The sequence below is a fragment of the Schistocerca piceifrons genome, chromosome 1 (genome assembly GCF_021461385.2).
Source record: "Schistocerca piceifrons isolate TAMUIC-IGC-003096 chromosome 1, iqSchPice1.1, whole genome shotgun sequence".
Classification (NCBI taxonomy): Eukaryota; Metazoa; Arthropoda; class Insecta; order Orthoptera; family Acrididae; genus Schistocerca; species Schistocerca piceifrons.
The window spans coordinates 33,890,853-33,913,391 of record NC_060138.1 but is presented as its reverse complement, the minus strand read 5'-3'; the positions used below and the strand labels follow the sequence as shown (position 1 = coordinate 33,913,391).

General features: G+C 44.1%; 1 protein-coding gene across 1 annotated transcript in view; it reads left to right on the top strand.

Annotated features, from left to right (window-relative positions):
* Positions 1 to 633: 633 nt before the first annotated feature.
* LOC124769377 (myrosinase 1-like) overlaps positions 634 to 22,539 on the top strand; it is a 134,904-nt gene continuing 112,998 nt past the window's right edge. Inside the window, exons 1-3 of the mRNA XM_047249168.1 lie at positions 634 to 759; positions 1,159 to 1,310; positions 1,401 to 1,531. Coding sequence (XP_047105124.1) covers positions 634 to 759; positions 1,159 to 1,310; positions 1,401 to 1,531 — 409 coding nt within the window. The remainder of the gene's footprint in view (positions 760 to 1,158; positions 1,311 to 1,400; positions 1,532 to 22,539) is intronic.

Sequence of the window (22,539 nt, the reverse complement as noted above, 5' to 3'; positions counted from 1 at the left end):
AGATTTATAAATTCGTGCAATTTATACCATTTCTAAGTAAATTATTTTAGTCTTTGCCATTGATAATTACCAATTGCGTGAAAATTTTACGTATTGAAGAAAGTGCAGCACTTTTAATTTGTTTACTATGTTTTCCACAGATGGGAGGTTACATGCTGGTTTTAAGTGAAGCTAGCCACACTATAACTGGATAAACTGCACAACAGGCTTGAATCCGTCCATCACTGTAGCCCTTGGCTTCGTCGTATACTACTAAGAAAGAAAAAATTTTCAAGAAGAAGGTAATACCATTTACAATACTACAGACTTTTAATAGCTATTTGCGGTTCAGGTGAAAATTAATGTAATATGAGTGTACTGTACAAGCTCATAATCATACCAAAAACGCTATAGAATTTTAGTGCATAACAGGCCATGTTCACCAGAACTACTGTACTCTTCTTTATTCTTCAGAACACTTCCCAGAAAGTTAACAGAACCACGGTACAAGTTATGATGAAAGACAAGGACGCCACCAACATCCGCATATCCAAGGGAACGAAGCCGTAAAGTTCATGAGTGGGAGTCTGGCTGCGGACCAGGTAGTTAAAGTGGCGCAGCTCCACCGTTTCTGCGCTACGGAGAGTCGAACCCATGAGCAGCCGGCACAGGACAGGAGCTGTCTGCGCCGCCTCCCTGGACAGCGCGTGCGGAGCCAGTGCCACCATTCCCAACACCTGTGACGACTGCCACGATATAAGCAAAATCTGCATGACCACTGTATGTTTCTGCTGCTGTGTTAAGACTGCGGCAACTGCATTCCAGGATATACCTCACACCACTGTCATCACGGATAAAGCTAGCAGTACCTGGAGCGCTGAAAGAACCTCCTGAGACAGGTGGCAAAGTGCGGAGTAGACTCTCCTCAGCTTGCGGTAGCGATCTGCAATTGGTCGCCGCTGGCATCTCACTTGGGCTGTAGTTCTCAGACACTGGTTGAGCTGGCGTAAGTCACTCCTCAGAAGAAGAACGAACCCCACATACCTGGAAACAGCTGTAGGTATTATACCACTGGAGAACAATGATAACAAATATGTCCATTTCATTCCGTACCACAGATATTCCAACGTCAGAGCAGCTACATGTAGAGCGAGAAACCCTGTGTACACCACTTTGCAGGAGATCCTCACCGCCGCGCTGGAGGAATGGGGCAATTCCAGGATGCCACTGTCCCGATACGACAACAGAGTAAAGATCCTCTGGTACTTGTGGGGGTTTCTAAACAGGTCTTCGGCGTTCGCCGTCACCATGCAGGCGCAGTGTGTCATCATGTAGGTTGCCGACCACACAAAAGTGATGGAATTCTTTTTTCTCGTGTTCACAGCTTGCAACTAATTTACCGTAAGCCCTGTTATTCCCAGGCTCATGACGAGAGCAACAGATGCGTACAGCGTACCAGCAGTGGTCATGCGTAGTTCACACCTCCCAGTCTCCACTGTGAATGGTGTCAGCCCAAAAAACCTGCAGATGGTGTGGTATGGTGTTGCAGATCGTAAGATGTCTCTTCTGTTCGCCATTTCAACTGTGGTGTCACCGCCAGACACCACACTTGCTAGGTGGTAGTTTAAATCGGCCGCGGTCCATGTAGTACATGTCGGACCCGCGTGTCGCCACTGTGATCGCAGACCTAGCGCCACCACCAAGGCAGGTCTCGTGACACGAGAGTGGACTCGACCCCAGTTGTACGAGAACCAAGCTACCGCCCAGTTGTACGCGAACCTAGCTATCGCCCAGTTATACGAAGCCTTTCTCTCTCATTAGCCGAGAGACAGAATAGCCATCAGCTAAGTTAATGGCTACGAACTAGCAAGGAGCCATTTGTATCAGTGCCTATAGCTTACGAGTAATCAAGAGAGATGTATTCCAAGGAATTATTAAAAGTTAAGTAAAAAGCATCTACATACTTTTCTTCTTATTCATTCATAAGTTTTTATGTTCCAGACTTCACGCCCGTATGCTTATTGCCGTTCGTGCACTATCGGCCACAGCGTTAGTTTAGCACTCCTTTTCAGCAATCCACATCACGGTGTCGATCCAGCTACCGACACTACAATTATTGGCGACGAGGGAAAAGGACCTTTTTCTGATTGCTTACATTTATTTCTGATTGCTTACATTTATTTGTGTCATGGCTTCGCCACATTCTCCAGATGTACTGTCCGAATTTTATCGCTTGCAGAATCAGCAGACGCAGGCGTTACTGGATGCCCTTGGACAGCTCGTCCAGGGTCAACGTACCATTCAAACCGATGCGGCCGCCGCCGCTTCTTCGCTACCGCTGCCACTGAACGCTGTTGCACCTCCCTTTCGACCATACGTGGCAGCCGATGAGACCTGGCAAGAGTGGTCTCGTCAGTTCGCCTTTCACATGGCTGCCTACAGAATTCAAGGTAATGAGCGGCAGCCGTTTTTGCTTTCTTGTGTCGGTGTGTCCACATACCGTGTGATAGTGAAATTGTTTCCCCGACGAGACGTAGCAACTCTGTCCTACGAGGAAATTTTGTCTGCATTAGATGCCTATTTCAAAGAAACAGTTAATGTGGTTGCAAAACGGTATACGTTTTTTCGTACAAAACGTACGGCCGGTCAAACTAATAGGGAGTGGGTAGCAACATTGCAAGGACTTACTAGGGACTGTGCCTTTGAATGTGACTGTGGTCTTTCTTATTCAGATACAATGGTGCGTGATGCAATTGCACAGAACGTTTCTGATGTTCGCATACGGGAGCAAATTTTGAAACTGGTTAATCCCTCCCTTCAACAAGTGATAGACATATTGGATAGACAGGACACACTGGACTGTGCTCAGGAATCTTTTGAAACTTCGCCAGCTGTGTGTAACATTAACCGGCCCGCCGGGCGCGCTCGCGCAACGCGGCCCGGTCAACTGCCCTCGCGGCCGTCCGCACAGCGACCGCCGCGTGCTAAGCCAGGTGTGCCGCGCCAGCCCGCAAATGTAGTGAAATCATGCCCGCGGTGTGCTACTAGACATTCGCGTGAACATTGCCCGTCCCGCCAAGCTATTTGCTTTTTCTGCAATAAGAAAGGACATGTTCAAAGTGTTTGCCAGAAAAAGCTCAGATCAGACAATCACAATCATTCCAGGCCCTTTGCTTCGCGCCGGAATCGAACCAAGGACACTCAGGCTCGTGGACCTTCGCCTATGGACATTCATGTCGTTAATTCCACTTCGTCCAGTGACACTTTCTCTAACAGTGACAGTGATCGTCCCACAAAAACTGTGCGTCGACGTCGCCGGAAATCAGGTCAATTAGCAAGTGATTCTGTACCAGTGTCTGTTCCAATTGCACAAAACAGTCGCTCTTGTCGTCAGCAGAACAATAAACTTTTTGTGGACTTAGACTTTCAAGGCAAGGTGATTCCATTCCAGCTCGATACCGGAGCTGCAGTTTCATTGCTCAATCACGACACGTACAAACAACTGGGCGCACCTCCGTTGCGTGCCGCAAATGTTAAGCTAACTACATATTCCGGACAGAAAATTCCTGTGTTAGGACAGTGCAGCCCTCTTGCAACATACAAGGGACAAACAAAACTTGTGTCATTTTACGTTCTTCGTTTCTCTTCTGCGGTGAACTTGTTTGGTCTAGATTTATTTAAGTTGTTTAACATGTCTATTGTAAATCAGGTCCTATCTGTGAATCAGACTGTGCCTCCAGACAGTGTTTCTCGGCTGTGTGACGAATTTGCAGACATTTTTGCACCGGGCTTAGGTTGCGCTAAAAACTGTGCAGCACAATTGGAACTGAAGGTCAACGCGCAACCGAAATTTTTCAGAGCGCGCACTGTTCCTCACGCATTGCGTCCTGACGTCGCAAGAACATTGAACAATGTAGAATCACAAGGTGTGAGTGAATGTGCGCAATGCCTCTTCTCTTTCAGCTCCGCTTCATCGCGTACGCCGTGCAGGTGTTCCGTTCGTCTGGACGACGGAATGCGAACGCGCCTTTCGCCAGTTGAAATCGGCGTTGCTTTCTAATACTTGCCTTACGCCTTTCGATCCCCAGACACCCCTTTTGTTGATGGTAGATGCATCGGATTTCGGGATCGGTGCTGTGCTTGCGCACAAAGTTGGCTCCCATGATCGCCCTATTGCCTTTGCGTCCAAATTGCTCTCGTCTGCGCAAAGAAATTATTCACAGATAGAGAAAGAAGCTTTGGCTCTCGTGTTTGGTGTTACTAAGTTCCATGATTTCTTGTATGGTCGTCACTTTACCATCATCACAGACCACAAACCTTTGACATCGCTTTTTCATCCGAACAAGCCTGTACCTCCACGTACAGCGCAGAAATTCATTCGCTGGTCTATTTTCCTCTCGCAGTACCGCTACGATATCTTGTATCGGTCCACTGCTAAGCACGGAAACGCCGATGCGTTGTCCCGTTTGCCTGTTGCTGAGGATAAAGCATTCGATTCTTCCGAACTTGCTTGCATGTTCATTGATTCGGAAACCGATGAAGTGGTCGAATCGTTTCCGATTGATGTTCGTCGTGTCGCTACAGCCACAGCTGCTGACCCTGTCCTTGCTACTGTTTTACGTTTTGTTGCTACGCAATGGCCTTTGTCAAAGTCTCGGATCGAGGATCCGTTGGTTCGCCGATTTTTTGCTCACAAGGAGAGACTTTTTGTTCGACGTGGTGTTTTGTTGTTGCGTTCTGATAATGATCAGTCCAGAGTCGTGGTCCCACGTTCGTTACAGTCCTCTGTTTTACGGCTTCTTCATCAAGGACATTGGGGTATAGTGCGAACGAAACAACTTGCTCGTCAGCACTGTACTTGGTTCGGAATCGATGCTGCGATTACGAATATGTGTTCTTCGTGCCCGGCGTGTGCCGAACAACAGTCCGCACCGCCGCGGAAAGTCTTTGCGTGGCCAAAAGCCACTTCCCCTTGGCAACGCTTGCACGTTGATTTTGCTGGTCCATTCTGGAATGCTCGATGGTTGGTTCTGGTCGACGCCTTCAGTAATTTTCCTTTTGTTGTCCGGATGTCTTCCACGACGTCCTCCGCCACCATCCAAGCGTTATCTGCTATCTTTTGCATTGAAGGTCTTCCGCAGACTATTGTTTCCGACAATGGCCCACAATTCATGTCCGCAGAATTCCAGTCTTTCTGCCAGGCCAATGGTATTCAACATCTGACATCCGCGCCGTTTTCGCCTCAGTCCAACGGTGCCGCTGAACGATTGGTCCGGACTTTCAAGTCACAGATGTGGAAATTGAAAGAGTCGCATTCTCGGGAGGACGCATTGTTGCTCTTTTTGTCTTCGTATCGCTCTCAGCCCCGAGATGGTCGCTCGCCGGCTGAGTTGCTCCACGGTCGTCCTCATCGCACCTTGATGTCTTTGCTGCATCCGCCGCATCAGGTTCCTGCGCAGCGGCAGACTCCTGCTTTTGCTCCAGGCGACGTTGTATTTTATCGCAACTATCGAGGTTCACGGCGTTGGCTCGCAGGGCGCATTCTTCGCTGCCTCGGCCGCGCGATGTATTTGGTTTTGGGGGCCTCTGGTGAGGTGCGTCGGCATCTCAATCAGCTGCGCCTCTGTCGTCGCTCGGGTTCTGCCGCTCCCCGTCTGCTTTCAGCGACGGTGCCGTCCGGTCAGCGCCCTGGGGACCCATCTACTGGCTCGCCTCATCCCCAGGTGTTACCGACGATGCCTTCCATTTTGCCCCATGGCGACGCGCCGCCGCCGCCGCAGCAGCAGCAGCAGCAGCAGCCGCCGCCGCCGCCGACCGCATTCGACGCTTCGTTGCAGCCGCCAAGCGCCTCCCAGGGTCACGCGCCGCCGATCGCTTCCCGTGACCAGCTGTCCTCCGCCATGGAACTCCCGACCGCTCCGGACCACGTGACGTCATCGCGCGTCGGCTACCCCGACGCAATGGAGGTCGACACTTCGGCCCCTCATGTTTCTTTACGGGCGCATACACCGCATGTTGACGTGCACCCTGGACTAGTTTTGCAGGCGTTTCCTAGCTCCCCTCGGACCGGATGGCCGGGTGCGGGTGGCACAGCCTCGCCTGTTGTTAGGCTCCCCACCTCATCGCATACGTCAACATGTGGTCCTCCCCACGGCGGGCGGAAGCCTTATCTCACGACCGTTCGCCGATTTGCGGGGGAGGAATGTGGTGTCACCGCCAGACACCACACTTGCTAGGTGGTAGTTTAAATCGGCCGCGGTCCATGTAGTACATGTCGGACCCGCGTGTCGCCACTGTGATCGCAGACCTAGCGCCACCACCAAGGCAGGTCTCGTGACACGAGAGTGGACTCGACCCCAGTTGTACGAGAACCAAGCTACCGCCCAGTTGTACGCGAACCTAGCTATCGCCCAGTTGTACGAAGCCTTTCTCTCTCATTAGCCGAGAGACAGAATAGCCATCAGCTAAGTTAATGGCTACGAACTAGCAAGGAGCCATTTGTATCAGTGCCTATAGCTTACGAGTAATCAAGAGAGATGTATTCCAAGGAATTATTAAAAGTTAAGTAAAAAGCATCTACATACTTTTCTTCTTATTCATTCATAAGTTTTTATGTTCCAGACTTCACGCCCGTATGCTTATTGCCGTTCGTGCACTATCGGCCACAGCGTTAGTTTAGCACTCCTTTTCAGCAATCCACATCACGGTGTCGATCCAGCTACCGACACTACATCAACATCGTCTAGCACTCCGATATACCTTCGTTACCTGTGAAGAAAAAGTTCCCCAATTATAGTAGGCCAGCTGCTTGCATTACACAGAGAATTAATCTAAAATTCTCGAATCACTCATAAATTGTTGAGTATGATGTGTACGTAAATTTTGGTTGTTTCGTCGTATGTCCATTTAAAAAAATTAAGAAGAAGACCTTGCTGTAATACGTCTGTTAAATACTACAAGCATTATAATTTATTCATAAAAATCACGTATCGAGCACATTGCAAAGTTTATTGTTTTGAGTGCCTTTAAGGAGTCTAGGTTACATCAGAGACAGAACCTGAAACATTTAAACATTCTGGGTGAAGTAGCTAAATAAATGAAAGTAAATCAAACAGAAAATTAAGACCAAATATTTAATCATAATGCGGAAAGCTACAGACGGCGCACTAAATCCCTTAGAGATCGAAGCGATGGCTGCCACTTGAAGGAGTAGTGTCAGCAGTCGTCAAGACAAGCCAAGAAAACGTATATCTTCTGGCACATTCGAAACTCATATAACATTTCTCCCATATACGAGTTTAGCAACTCAGCTTTCATCCGAAACTTTTAGCCACTATGGTATGACAGTGAACAGAGAATTCTTGTTATCACGTTTTCGTGTTAGCGTAATTTCGTCTTTTATTTTATTTACATGTACGTATAAGTTGTTAACATAAACCTGATGGACTGAAGTGGGATCGTAACCATCGTTTTCTGCTTTTTTTGCTACTTCAGTTACATCTAATTTTTTTATTTTATTATGGTGCTTATCCCCCCATGAACCATGGACCTTGCCGTTGCTGGGGAGGCTTGCGTGCCTCAATGATACAGATAGCCGTACCGTAGGTGCAACCACAACGGAGGGGTATCTGTTGAGAGGCCAGACAAACGTGTGGTTTCTGAAGAGGGGCAGCAGCCTTTTCAGTAGTTGCAGGGGCAACAAACAGTCTGGATGATTGACTGACCTAGCCTTGTAACACTAACCAAAACGGCCTTGCTGTGCTGGTACTGCGAACGGCTGAAAGCAAGGGGAAACTACAGCCGTAATTTTTCCCGAGGGCATGCAGCTTTACCGTTTGATTGAGTGATGATGGCGTCCTCTTGGATAAAATATTCCGGAGGTAAAATAGTCCCCCATTCGGATCTCCGGGCGGGGACTGCTCAAGAGGATGTCGTTATCAGGAGAAATAAAACTGGCGTTCTACTGATCGGAGCGTGGAATGTCAGATTCCTTAATCGGGCAGGTAGGTTAGAAAATTTAAAAAGGGAAATGGATAGGTTAAAGTTAGATATAGTGGGAATTAGTGAAGTTCGGTGGCAGGAGGAACAAGACTTTTGGTCAGGTGAATAGAGGGTTATAAATACAAAAACAAATAGGGGTAATGCAGCGGTAGGTTTAATAATGAATAAAAAAAGGAGTGCGGGTAAGCTACTACAAAGAGCATAGTGAACGCATTATTGTGTTCACGATAGACACGAAGCCCACGCCTACTTCAGTAGTACAAGTTAAATGCCAATTAGCTCTGCAGATGATGAAGAAATTGATGAAATGTATGAGGAGATAAAAGAAATTATTCATGTAGTGAAGGGAGACGAAAATTTAATAGTAATGGGTGACTGGAATTCGACAGTAGGAAAAGGAAGAGAAGGAAACGTAGTAGGTGAATATGGATTGTGGCCAAGAAATGCAAGAGGAAGCCGCCTGGTAGAATTTTGCACAGAGCATGACATAATCATAGGTAACACTTGGTTCAAGAATCATGAAAGAAGGTTGTACAAGAATCATGAAAGAAGGTTGTATACATGGAAGACCCCTTGAGATGCTAGAAGGTTTCAGATAGATTATACAATGGTAAGTCAGATATTTAGGAACCAGATTTTAAATTGTAAGACATTTCCAGCCGCAGATGTGGACTCTGACCACAATCTATTGGTTATGAACTGTAGATTAAAATACGAGGGCTAGTAGAAATCCTTGGGTAAGACAAGAGATACTGAATTTAATTGATGAAAGGAGAAAGTACAGAAATGCAGTAAGTGAAACTGGCAAAAAGAAATACAAACGTGTCAAAAATGAGAGCGACAGGAAGTGCAAAATGGCTAAGCAGGGATGGCTAGAGGACAAATGTAAGGACGTAGCAGCTTATCTCAGTAGGGGTAAGATAGATACTGCCTACAGGAAAATTAAAGAGACTTTTGGAGAAAAGAGAACCACTTGCATGAATATCAAGAGCTCGGATGGAAACCCAATTCTAAGCAAAGAAGGGAAAGCAGAAAGGTGGAAGGAGTATAAAGAGGGTCTATACAGGGACGATGTTCTTGAGGACAATATTACGGAAATGGAAGAGTATGTAGATGAAGAAGAAATGGGAGATATGATACTGCGTGAAGGGTTTGACAGAGTACTGAAAGACCTAAGTCGAAACAAAGCCCCGGGAGTAGACAACATTTCATTGGGACTACTGACAGCCTTGGGAGAGCCAGTCCTTACAAAACTCTACCATCTGGTGAGCAAGATGTATGCGACAGGCAAAATTCCCTCAGACTTCAAGAGGAACATAATAATTCCAATCCCAAAGAAAGCAGGTGTTGACAGATGTGAAAATTTCCGAACTATCAGTTTAATAAGTCACAGCTGCAAAATACTAACGCGAATTCTTTACAGACGAATGGAAAGACTGGTAGAAGCCGACCTCGGGGAAGATCGGTTTGGATTCCCTAGAAACGTTGTAACACGTGAGGCAATACTGACCCTACGACTTATCTTAGAACAAATATTAAGGAAAGGCAAAACTACGTTTGTAGCATTTGTAGACTTAGAGAAAGCTTTTGACAATGTTGACTGGAATACTCTCTTTCAAATTCTGAAAGTGGCAGGGGTAAAATACAGGGAGCGAAAGGCTATTTACAATTTGTACAGAAACCAGATGGCAGTTATAAGAGTCGAGGGACATGAAGGGGAAGCAGTGGTTGGGAAGGGAGCTGTAGCCTCTCCCCGATGCTATTCAATCTGTATATTGAGCAAGCAGAAAAGGAAACAAAAGAAAAATTCGGACTAGGTATTAGAATCCATGGAGAAGAAATAAAAACTCTGAGGTTCGCCGATGACATTGTAATTCTGTCAGAGACAGCAAAGGACTTGGAAGAGCAGTTGAACGGAATGGATAGTGTCTTGAAAGGAGGATATAAGATGAACATCAACAAAAGCACAACGAGGATAATGGAATGTAGTCGAATTAAGTCAGGTGATGCTGAGGGAATTAGATTAGGAAATGAGACTCTTGTAGTAGTAAAGGAGTTTTGCTATTTGGGGAGCAAAATAACTGATGATGGTCGACGTAGAGATGATATAAAATGTGTACTGGCAATGGCTAAGAAAGCGTTTCTGAAGAGGAGAAATTTGTTAACATCGAGTATAGATTTAAGTGTCAGGAAGTCGTTTCTGAAAGTATTTGTATGGAGTGTAGCCATGTATGGAAGTGAAACATGGACGATAAATAGTTTGGACAAGAAGAGAATAGAAGCTTTCCAAATGTTGCGCTACAGAAGAAAGCTGAAGACTAGATGGGTAGATCACATAACTAATGTGGAGTTATTGAATATAATTAGGGAGAATAGGAGTTTGTGGCACAACTTGACTAGAAGAAGGGATCGGTTGGTAGGACATGTTCTGAGGCATCAAGGGATCACCAATTTAGTATTGGAGGGCAGCGTGGAGGGTAAAAATCGTAGAGGGAGTCCAAGAGATGAATACACTAAGCAGATTCAGAAGGATGTACGCTGCAGTAGGTACTGGGAGATGAAGAAGCTTGCACAGGATAGAGTAGCATGACGAGCTGTATCAAACCAGTCTCAGGACGGAAGACCACAACAACAACATTGTGCTTATGATCGATTATAAATATGTTTTTCTATGAAAATAATGATCCAACAATGACAATATGGGAAGAATAGCTTGCTATTCACCACACATAGCAGGCATTGAGTTGCAGATCGACACAATGAAAAAAGAGCCTCAATACTGAGCTTTGAGACGAAAAGTCTTTCTTCAGAAACCGAAAACACACACATATTTAGACAAGGACAACTCACACAGACATGGTCACTGCCTGTAAGTACCGGAACCCGACCCATGCTAAACCAGGCTCTGTCGCCCAGAGGTAGTCGCCATGTCTGTGTGAGTTGTTCTTGTGGGAATGTGTGTGTGTTTTCTGTTCCAGAAGAAGAATATTGGGCTAAAATTCAATATTTTAGCAGTGCTTTTGAGTGAGCCTCTTCTTCATGTTGTGAATAACAATATATCGTCTCCATATTGTTAATATTTTTGAGTAATTTATTCCATTCAGTGGAATATATCTATTTATTTTTGTGATTGGCCTTGTAATGTTAGTATCTCATCTACATATCTGTAGAAATATTTAATTTTTTAAATCCATTAGAGATGGTTATAACGAAAATAGTTATCTGTATGGTGTAGTAAAATATTAACCATTGTACCAGCAAGGTAATTTCCCATTACTAAATCTGATTCTAGTACATGGATGGTTCATAGACCTTGGAATAACTGTGGGAGTGTTAGAATTAATAAAATTCGTCCATAACTATTGCATTTGTATTATGATGTGCGGGTACATGGTCTCACCAACTGTTCTGTTGGTGTACACGTTGATTTCTTCCATCAAAATATGTTTTAAATGGTCTAGGATGTTAGCATCTGAATAAGTATATAAATCACATATTTTAGTCAGAATGCAAGGCTGTTTATACAACTGGAATGACAGGGTTTGTCTCTTTATGGATATTTGGTAGTGACTACAATTTATTTGCATTTGTGCTACCATGGGGCGAAACGTTTTTTCCTTCCGTCAAGTGAATGTTCAATATTAATTTGGTTTTTCATTAGGACAGACATTAGCTGGTTGGCTGTTTCTTTTATACAAATGCTGTTATTTTTGTTGGACACTTAGTTATTCTTTTAGTAGAGACTATCTTGACTACTACTGAATTCCTTTCTTCAGTTCCTACCGAATGGCTAGTGTTTAATAGTTCACAAATGGTACCAGTGTTTCCATATTGACGAAATTATCGAATAATATAAAATGTTCATGTCGAAAGTTCAAGCTGGGAATAAGCATCAAAACACGCACCACTCCCTACAACAATGCTATAAAGTCAACCATTCAGGAGTGTATAAGTTCAAATGGAAAATATGGACGTTACTGACATGAAAGTGTCTTCATTTAGTTCACACTTAAAACTAAAAAAAAATAATAATATAAAAAAACCATTCAGCTAGAGACGTAACACAGTACCTGGCAGTCCCAACCATTGTTCAAAAACTTTGCCAACTAGATATTTTAGATTGAATATGTAGGTTCACATACTTGACAAAATATCCTGACGTTTAGTAAATGAAATGACGCTACTTCAGAGACTTCTCTGGTCTCAAAGAGTTATGATTTTGCGTATACAGACTGAAGAGGCAAGTAAAAATTTGTACCAAGGTCAGGAATCGAATCCGGGTCTCCTGCTTATTAGGCAGGTGCGTTATCCACTACGCCAAATTTTCACTCGCCGCTTCAGTGACTAAGTTATTGACAAAGGTCTTTGGAATGTGCTGAAAAGAGTATATGTAACTTATATGTTGCATGAAAAGTAACTGCTATGGAACAGTATACACCCGGGGTAAACGTATTCTGCGGTGCTGATACTGCTGATGAGTGGTATGTGTCCCAATTGCAGTCCGGAAATAAATAAGAATATTATGTATAGGACAATTTATGAAGGTCAGCCTCATTCTATAACCGATCCTTGACAAGTCTCGTTTAGTGCCCTTACTGTATCCGCACATTCAACTTATCTTTCGTATCCCAACACTTAACAGACTTTTTCGAGTTCGGGTTTAATAACCTTAGAGGGTATAAAGTGATCCCAGTGAGCAACCCATCTTACTACATTTAATGTAGCACACGCATCCCATAGGAAGTGAAGGCTCCAACTCATTCTCTTCCCACAGAACTGAAATATTATGTAACTCCTAGTTCTTCTTTTTCACTTTTGCGTTTTATCAGTCCCCTTCAGTATCGACATCGTTATATGCACTGAAGCAATCTTAGTGACTGCTGGTGACCAGATTGACCTCCTGACCGCATAACTCCCTATGGGACAGAATCTGCGTGCCAGATCTGTCTGCATCTAGTGCACAGCTCATGTGCGAGAACATTCTTCTGAATGCTTACGTAGCAGGTATCTGACTCAGGATGGAGGCTACAGCTCAACATTTACACAGATGGATGTGGAAAGCCACCTCTAGGGTGGCTGGCCAAAGAGCGCTCATAGTTAATCCGATAGCAGAAGCCCATCTGAGCCAGGGTCACCTCCCCGAATCCCTGAATGTTGCGTTAATGCGCTAAATTATCTGAGCGGGTATGTATCTCCTAGTTACTACATGCCAGATATCAGTTATTCCCAGCATATGTATGGTAGATCCTTTTTCAAGCAACATTCCTCCCAACATTTTCCTAATCATGATTCCTTACCCATAGCTTCCAGCAGCCCCGCTGTCACCAGCTAGTTATGGAAGCTTTCAGGAATAAGTGTAAGAAAAAAATATGTTTAGGCAGCGTGAAATTCGAAGAATGTATAGGGTGAAACGCCTCTTGTTCGACAGATTTATCGCTTCTGGATTCCCTCAATTTCATCATCTAAGGAATTTTGTGACTAGGAAAATGTTTGTGAAGGTCAGAGTCGGATATTCTATAGAATTTCACTTACTCCCTTAGCGACACAGAATGTATTCGTTAACTTAATATGGAGTTCATCGAAGATAAGTACTTTTTTGACCCAAAAACAACTTTAATAGTCAAGTGAAGAATCTTTCATATTAAGTCCATCCCTATGGGTACCCATATAAATACTGAAAATAGTGTCCACTTGCAGTCAGCATGATTCCCTGCTGCATACTAGTAAAGTCAGTTAAATTCGTTCTCGTTTTCTCACCTCACTGTTTCTGTTACTAACCATTTGGGTCTTATGGTGCGTAACACTGTCGGTGTACACGTTTATCACACCGTGTTTCCTGACCTTAAGTTACTCCTATTCAAATCATAGCAATCACTAAAATTGAAAATCTGAAAGTGATTCGTATTCCGTACTTCTCATGAAAAACTTAGATGTACTCTACACTACTCACATAAAGACAAGGTATTAAGAACTAACTGTGTCATGACTGTAGCCCACATACAAAAATAACATCCCTGGGCATTAAAAATACAATGACAAGAGGAATACCAGTTAGCTGAATTGTAATTACTGTGCACGTACAATGTACTATGAGAATATCCATGTGGTCTGGTGACATGCAAGATGTGACATGTATAAGATACAGCTGCGACCTGTAACAGCAACATTGGATCAAAATCGGCAGAATACCGGTTCGAACTCAACTTTGAAGACAGATACAGGTATTTCAGAAGTGTATAAGTGGGCATGTACGAACCAGAAAACCACTGGTATGAGCAGTGTCAGGTTTCACCTGATACAGTTGTGCTTACTGTGTATGTTCAATGTCACCCCTGGGGTGGGGGGCGGGAGGGGACGGAATGGGGGTGGAGGTCAGGAACTTGTGTCATCATGTTCTTGGTTAATAATCTCATGACTCCACTGTTCTTGGAGAATAGGGCTCATTTGGTTGTGTGTCCTATATATACTAACAAATAGCCAAAAGACTGAGAAGCGACTCTTCTCAATGGTTTTAGAATCATGGTCTCATGTGCTCAACTGACAACACACTAGTGTTGAGCAAGTTGAGCAATGAAGACTTTAACAGTTGTATTTGCAGTTAAAATCTATCAGGGAAGTGTTTTCACAGACCTCTGGGAGGACCATAACATGACTAGTTGGTAGCAACTCTTTTAATTTTTCAATTGTTGTTTGACCTTTTTGCTGTTCATTGAAACTGCAAAGCTTCATTCATCAAGTGAATGAGTGATCATGGCATAATAGGAAACCTCAGCGTGAACTTCCTATAGCAATTTGCTAATCTTGGAAACCACCGTATCTTCTTAGTCATTGGAAGAGATGGAATATTTCACACAGCCTTCACTAATCTGTTCTCCATACTCGCTAATTACATGTTCCAAATAATTCACTTGCTTCAGTGCAAAATCTGCCATTTATATCGTTAATATGAGGCATGAAGAATGGACCTTTTAAAAAATTCCTTGCTTTATATCCTTTGCAAATTCAGTAATGTCGTCGAGATACACTATACACTTCTATCGCCTCAGTCTTCTCAAAACTCCATCCAACACTCACTGAAACGTGACTGATCATTTTCTGAATCAAATGGCTTTCACCGATACTGAGAATGACCCAAAGGAATTATAAATACAGTTTTCTCCTGCATTACATCTACTTGATAATATCCATGTGGAAAAATATTTTCATTGCGCCAAGTACCCTATGTTTTCCATAGTACTTGGTGCTGGATATCTGTCTGTAATCGTACATGCATTGAGGTACCTGTAATAAAAGGAGAAGTGATATTTCCTTTTCTATCTGAAGACATCTTAGACACTCTTACGAATGGTGTACCCTATGGACTTGTGCTTTCCTCGGTGATTGCTGGTGAACAACCCTTCCATTACTAGCTATAGGTGGGGTAACCTGTATGGCTTTTGACGCACAGGTGACTGGGTTTAGACTGGAATCCTATGCTTCGCGAGAGTTGTTGCTAATGGACGCAAGGATTAAAAAGCTCCCTCAATTCCAAAAATTATTTTTCGATTGCTACTTTTTCCAATCATTCAAAATCTATCACTTGTGTGCATAATGGCATTTATATCAGTGGCCTGCCCGTGGATGGAGTTTGAACTTATCCTGCCTAGATCATTCTTGTCTAGAACATCCAAATCGGCAATCAATAATCTTTAGAGAGCTTTGAGGCCTCGGCATCAAAATTATCTACGTTTATCAGCACTACTTGTTCACCATTTGTTTCACCTACACACTTCTGCCTGTGCAACACTGTTAAGAAACCAGCTCATCATTCTTCTATAGTGTTTCTATCACACACAATAACTCTGCAAGTTGCCATCACATTTAACAGTTGATTATTTGCATTTCATATTCTACAATTAAATCCCTTACTCCTGTAGTCCAACTCCTGGTCTTATACTTTCCCACATTTCTTACACTGTAGCTGGCTACACTCTCCTTCACATTTGACCTAACAGTCTACAGCGATGGAAATTCACATCAGTAGAGGATACAGTCCTCCTATTGAGACATTAATCGCTATACCTGTTTCTTCCAGCATACTGAGTTCACGAATAGAATCAGATAGGTTTTTCAGAAATTCTTCACTTAATTTCCATCGCACATTAGGCAGCAGTCCCCATTAGAGAGCCTCTATTGCACTGTGTTCGGCTTCCTGTAGAATGATTTTATTTTCTCAACATTATCGCTTCGTTTGTCGCAACACACTTTCAGTCTTCATACTACCCATTCTATAGATTATATATATCGTAAATGCAGACAGGATTTAAATATATGATGGCAAAAATTCAAGCAATATTCTCAACTTACATTGGGTTTGGCTTAGCATAAGTATAGTTTATTGATTATCCTTTGTGTTGAATTATCACAGCGGTAGGACAAATGATTCTTACAAATATTAACAAAACCGTGCTCCACATTAGCTAGCATATACTCCCAGTAAACTATCAAAGCTTTTTTTAAGTCCTCCCACTGGTGCTGCATGTTATAAGCTCTGCAATAGCTAAACTTCATTAACTAATTTTAGGTCCATTTCGTACAAAGTCTATCATATGTGCCAATACTATTACACTTCCAAAAACTCGCTAACTCATGGAAATATTCTGTGTTGCGTCTGTCCAACTTGCAAGTATTCTTACAACTTGAAAATGCTTACAGATTCAAAAAATATGCTAATTTGAGTATGGCCAACTTGCAAGAATTATTCCAAGTTCTAAATACTGTCTAACTCGCGAGAATATTGTAAATGCGCATGATCTGTTCCTAAAAAAATTTCTACGTCTTCCGCCATCACTGCGCTGATAATTTCACAAGTTTACAAATTTTTACTCGGAAGATTACAAACACATGCAGATCGTGACTTACTCACTACTGATTTATAAATACGCCTCCACTGCTACAGATCTCCAGAAGGACTGTTCCTGGCCAAGCCCTTAGAGCGTCGTTCCAAAAGATCTCGTGCAAAGTTCCTCATGCATTTTACCAAACACATATCATATATTACACATATACATATGACATGCCAGACTAAACTTAATTTCTATCACCTTTAAGATAATGTACTTCGCTTTCTGTTGAGTCTTTTAGATTTCTCATAAATTACAGTAATACCACTTTTATCACTGTTTTACGATGTTTTACTATGTGAAAATTATAAATATATAGGAGTTAATACACTTACAGAAAAGCAAAGTAGCCTAATTTATTACGTTGCGACTATTTTCGTCACTTTATTACTTATTTTGTGTAAAACTGAGCTTTAATAGTATAGAATACATAGTCTGTCATATAGTTTAAATTATCTTGTATTCTTCTGATACCCTCTGACCGAACTCATCAGACTCTATCCATTGAGACATAGTTCATCCATTTCAGCCAAGACGTTGATAATATATGAGCATTACTTTTTAAATTTCATATTGTTTGCAACACTTAGGTAATTCATTAATCAGAAACTCCTTGTCTGCTTCTGTAAGTGTGTTTAATTATGTTATAGCTGTCTTGGATCAGGTTTTACGGGATATTTGTCTCTTTAGTAAGTACGGTAGTCTCTCGTTTCCACCATGGTGGCTAGAACGTCACGTTCCTCTCCAGTGCACCTGGGTTTTCCCAGCCTACCTGTTTAACTGCTCCCTGCAACTGCAGCGCCCTACTACTGTCGAGGATACCCCGCATGACGTCGGATATGAACCTATCAGTTCCATAGACTCATGAGAGTCGACGTACTGCGATTAATGCAAACAGCAGTATCCTGGAACAATAGGATGCAGTCTTGATAAACAAAGATTCTGATGCTGTCAACATTCGGTGATGATGATGATGACGATTAATGGCGGAGGACCCTAAACATCTAGGTCAGCAGCACCTTTGCATTAATGTTATACCGAAGAAGATTTTCATAATCTATGGAAGGAGATAAATAACCTGGAAAACTACGTTTAAACCCGCTACGGGAAATTTAAAGCAATCCCAAAAGGGTGAGGTTCAGAAAATCCCGTAATAAAACCCCAGCGACACACAGCGGGATAACGAAATAAAATCACGGAGAAAATACCTGGAAAGATGCTGTTAAAAAGGGGGCAAATAAATGTGGCTGGATGACGACCCAAGCACTTTGTTACACATTAAGATCTCACACTAGGTATTTTGGGAAGAAAACCGGACACCACGCAAAATTTTAAGCCTCGTAATCAGCTAAAATAGAGGGAAGACCCAGTTCAACCCTCAGTTTGTCATATAAAACACATTCAGTTAAAGTACGTCGTACTGACAGCTGTGCCGCTCATCTCTCACATACTGGGGGCTCCGCCTGACGTAAGAGGAAGCCATGTGTCAATCGACAATGTCCCACTCTGAGTCGAGAAAGGGCTGCTTCTTCACACCGTCGCGAGCGGAAGTCTTGATGGAACATAGATTATTGTTCCTCACGTCCAGCCACTGGGACTCCCACCAACATGTGGCCATCCTGGTCACAAATGAAGCGACAGCCCGCAGAGGGACTGAACAGCGGACAGGAGGAGGAAGGGAGCAAGCATCCTTAGCAGCAGCATCAGCGAGTTCGTTTCTCTGAAATCCAGCAAAAAATTACTTCCATGTTTTGCCTTCGCAAGAGAAGGAGAGCGTCCTGCACTTGTTGCACCATTCGACCTGCTGGGTATATCTGTCCGACAGCGAGAAGGGCACGGTGAGAGTCGAAGCAGATTATAAACTTTTTCTCACGACGCCGTCTCCATTGCCCTCAGGATAGCAAACAGTTTCGCATAATAAACTGAAAACTGCTCTTGGAGCCCTATCATGAGGACAATGTCGTGGAACACGACGGAACAACCGAAAACATCTCCCTGCTTAGAACTATTAGCATAGATGGTAATAAAATCTGGGTGGCTACGTAAAATATCATTAAATTTTAATTTTAAAAATACGGCCTGCTTACAATGCTTCTTGTAAGCAGTCAGTTCTAAAAGCAATCAGGGCCTCGCTAGTAGTCAGGGGGAGAGCCTACACCACCCCTGGCTTTGGACCTGAATGCACTCCACCTGTAAAACTCAAGGCTCTCCCTTGCACGGATCCCAAATGGCCTTGTTCCTTGTGGTCGATGATCGAACAGCCCTTCCAGTGGCGGCTGAACAACGTATCTGGATGCTGCCGATGTAGGAACGGACAGTGCCCTACATGCTTGGCGTACCACGAGAAGGAGACGTCGAATAGACAGCGGAGGCTCTCCAGGCTCCGCACACAAACAAACAACAGGGCTCGTGCTATAGGCACCTGCTGACAGCCTAATACCCTCGTGATGAACTGCATCCAGTATTTTAAGGTATGAAGGCCTCGCTAACTCGTAAAACTGGCATCCATATTCAAGCCAGGATCGCACAAAGGCCTTATAGAGTTGGAGCAGACGCGCTCTGTCGGCTAACGAAGGCCTATGACTGACACTTTTAAGGATGTTTAAGCCCTTGAGACCTCTCCGTTTCAGTTCTTTAAGGTGCGGCAACCATGTTAACTTCTCATCAAAGGTACGACGCATATACTTCACCTTTCCCTTAAAAGTGAGAACGGAGACCCCCAGTTTTAAAAAGGGAGAAATTAAACAGACCGCGCGAACGATTAAAATCAGCACAATCTGTTTTCTCTAATGAGAATTTAAAACTTGTGGTGCAAGACCCTTCCACCAACCGCCTGATCGTCAGTTGCAGTTGCCGAGTAGCCGTGGTGAGGTTGGAGGGTGCACAGAAGATGGAGAAGTCGTCCACAAACGAGGAAGATAGTACTGGACGTCGCACTGTGGTTGTAATACTATTGATTATGATGGCGAGAGCGGTGACACTTAAAACAGTCCCTTGAGGGACACCATTCACCTGCTTAAAACGCTCAGACAGGACATTGCCAACCCTGTATCTAAAATATCTGTCCGAGAGAAAGGACGGCATGAAGGTAGGTAGACATCCACGGAATCCACACTAATGAAGCTGCGACAAAATATTATGCCACCAGGTAGAGTAGTAGGATTTTTCCAAATCGAAGAAAACCACGATAAGGTGTTGCTTACGAAGGAAAGCTTGCTCAATTGCAGCTTCGAGTAGGGTCAGGTTATCGAGAGTGGAGCGGTACCACCTGAACCCACACTGGGAGCGACTGAGCAGGGACCTGGTTTTCAGAATCCACACTAGGAGCTGATTGATCACACGCTCCAGTGTCATTCCTATGCAGCTCATTAGGCTAACACTAAGATAACTACCAGGGTGTGTCCGATCCTTTCCTGGTTTTAAAATTGTCATTAAAATACAGTCCTTCCAAGAGTTGGGAAAGTCGCCCGTTATCCAAATTTTATTGGAGAGCTGAAGGAGGACTTCCTTCGACTGTCAGTCCAACTGTTGCAACATACTGTAGGTTATCAGGACGCTTCCAGGGTTCGTATCACAAGCAAGTGACACTGGAGAATCCAGCTCCCACAGAGAGATAGACTGGTTGTATTCTTCCATGATGGTGGAACGGAAATCAAGATCGGTCTTCTCCTGTGACTCCCGATATCGACAGAAGTGTAATCCTGGCTGGAATCGTCCGTAATGGATTTATATGATTCAGCTATTGTCTGAGCTATATTCCTTGTCGATGTTACAACAGACCCGTGTATTCGTACAGCTGCTATTGGCAGGCGAGAGTTGTGCCTTGAGATCCTCCTAATGGCATCCCGTACTTTACATGTAGGTGTGGACTTATTGATGTAGTTCAGGAACTCTTGCCAAGACCTGTGTTTGCGCTCCCGAATTATTCCCCTCGCCTTTGCATGCGCCATTCGATAGCTTGCAAGATTCTCATCTGTAAGGTATCTTCTAAATCTGCACATTGCTGCCCTCGTGATTGCAAAATGGCACTCATCGTTCCACTAAGGGACAGGTCACTTCCTAGGTTTTTCTGCTGACTTTGGGATGGATGCATCAATGGCATGGTGAATCATAACTGTAATGCGATCCACCCAATCCTGGATGCTGTCACGTTGCTCTAAAACAGCTAACTACCTTTAAAGCATCCAGTTAGCCTTTCTGAACAACCATCTCGATGGCTTTCTTTCAGGATCTTCTCCATCAGGCAGATGGATCCAGATAAGGAAATGGTCACTAACAGAAAGGTCATCGCCCACTGCCCACTGAGCAGTGTCTCTAAGCGCAGGCGAGCAGAAGGAGAGGTCTATGGCTGTAGACGAACCTGTAGTGGTGCTATAATCAGTAACTTGACCCATATTCAACAGTATGAGATCGGTTGTGTGCAGTAGATCCTCAAGTGGTGTGAGAACTCCATAGTACACTCTGTGCATTGAAGTCCCCTAAACCGAGGAATGGGTGGGGGAGTTCATCAAGAAGATGAGTGAGGAAACCACTGACAAGAGGCTCATGAGGTGGTAGGTACAGGGAGCACACAGTATAGTCAGCGTGGGCTACTATCCCAACAGCAACTGCTTGTAGTGTTTTTGTTAAGGAAATAGGTGAGGAGTGGAATGTGTCCTTCACGAACACTGTAACCCCACCTTTTGCCCTATCACCAGTAAGGTCTTCTTTTCTGTAAAGGTGATACCCTCCAAGTACAGATGTGTTAGTCTAGTTAAAATGAGTCTCTTGAAGGCAAAGGCAAAGGGGTCTGTCCTGTACAAGGAGTGTCAATTCCTCCAGATGAGTCCTATGCCCATTGATATAACAATGGAGTGCAGGAGCCATTTCATCAATGTGGTCTTGATTTACCCCTGTCTTTGCTCCAAGATGGTGTGGCGCTTGTAGAGCGAGGCAGGGTGGTGGGGTTGACTTTGTCTGATGATGAGGCATCAGAATCCATGATGGCCTCATCATCAGTCAGACATGCCAGAATGACATCTGATGGCACCCGGGTCAGCTTTCGACCCGAATGTTGAGTTCCTTTCTCCGCTCCCTTTCCTGGTAAGGATGAGGGGGAAGGGGGGTGGTGAGAGTCACAATTCGTTGAAAAGAGTTGGCGTTGAGAGACACTCTGCTTTTTGGGTTCCTTTGGGCTGCGCCCTGTGGAAGCATTACTGATTTCTTCCATTGTATCTGCCTGGATCGCTATGTCTTCATTCGGCTTTGGCACATGCAGGTGCAAGTATACATGCTAGTGGTGGATAATGGTACACTGGACATCGTTTGAGTCGAAGCGTCGACCTTAATGACAGGTTTCTGTAGTATAAGAAGTGGCAGACAGGGGTTTCATTGCCTGATAGTCCTTTTTGGCTTCTGCTTAGGGGATCTGCTTGGTCACTTGGATTTCCTGAATTTTACATTCCTCTGCAAAAACAGGGCAGGCTCGGATCCAGACTGGGTGGCTCCCAGAGCAGTTAATGCAGACTGGTGGAGACGGATAGTCCATCTGAGCTTCATGGGCTGCCTTTCCACACTTCCCACAAGGCGCTTCGCCTCTGCAACTTAGCGTTGTATGGCCAAAACGCTGGCATTGGAAGCCTTGCACAGGCTTAGGTGCATAGGATCGAACCCCAAGTCGGAGTAAACCTGCCATGAT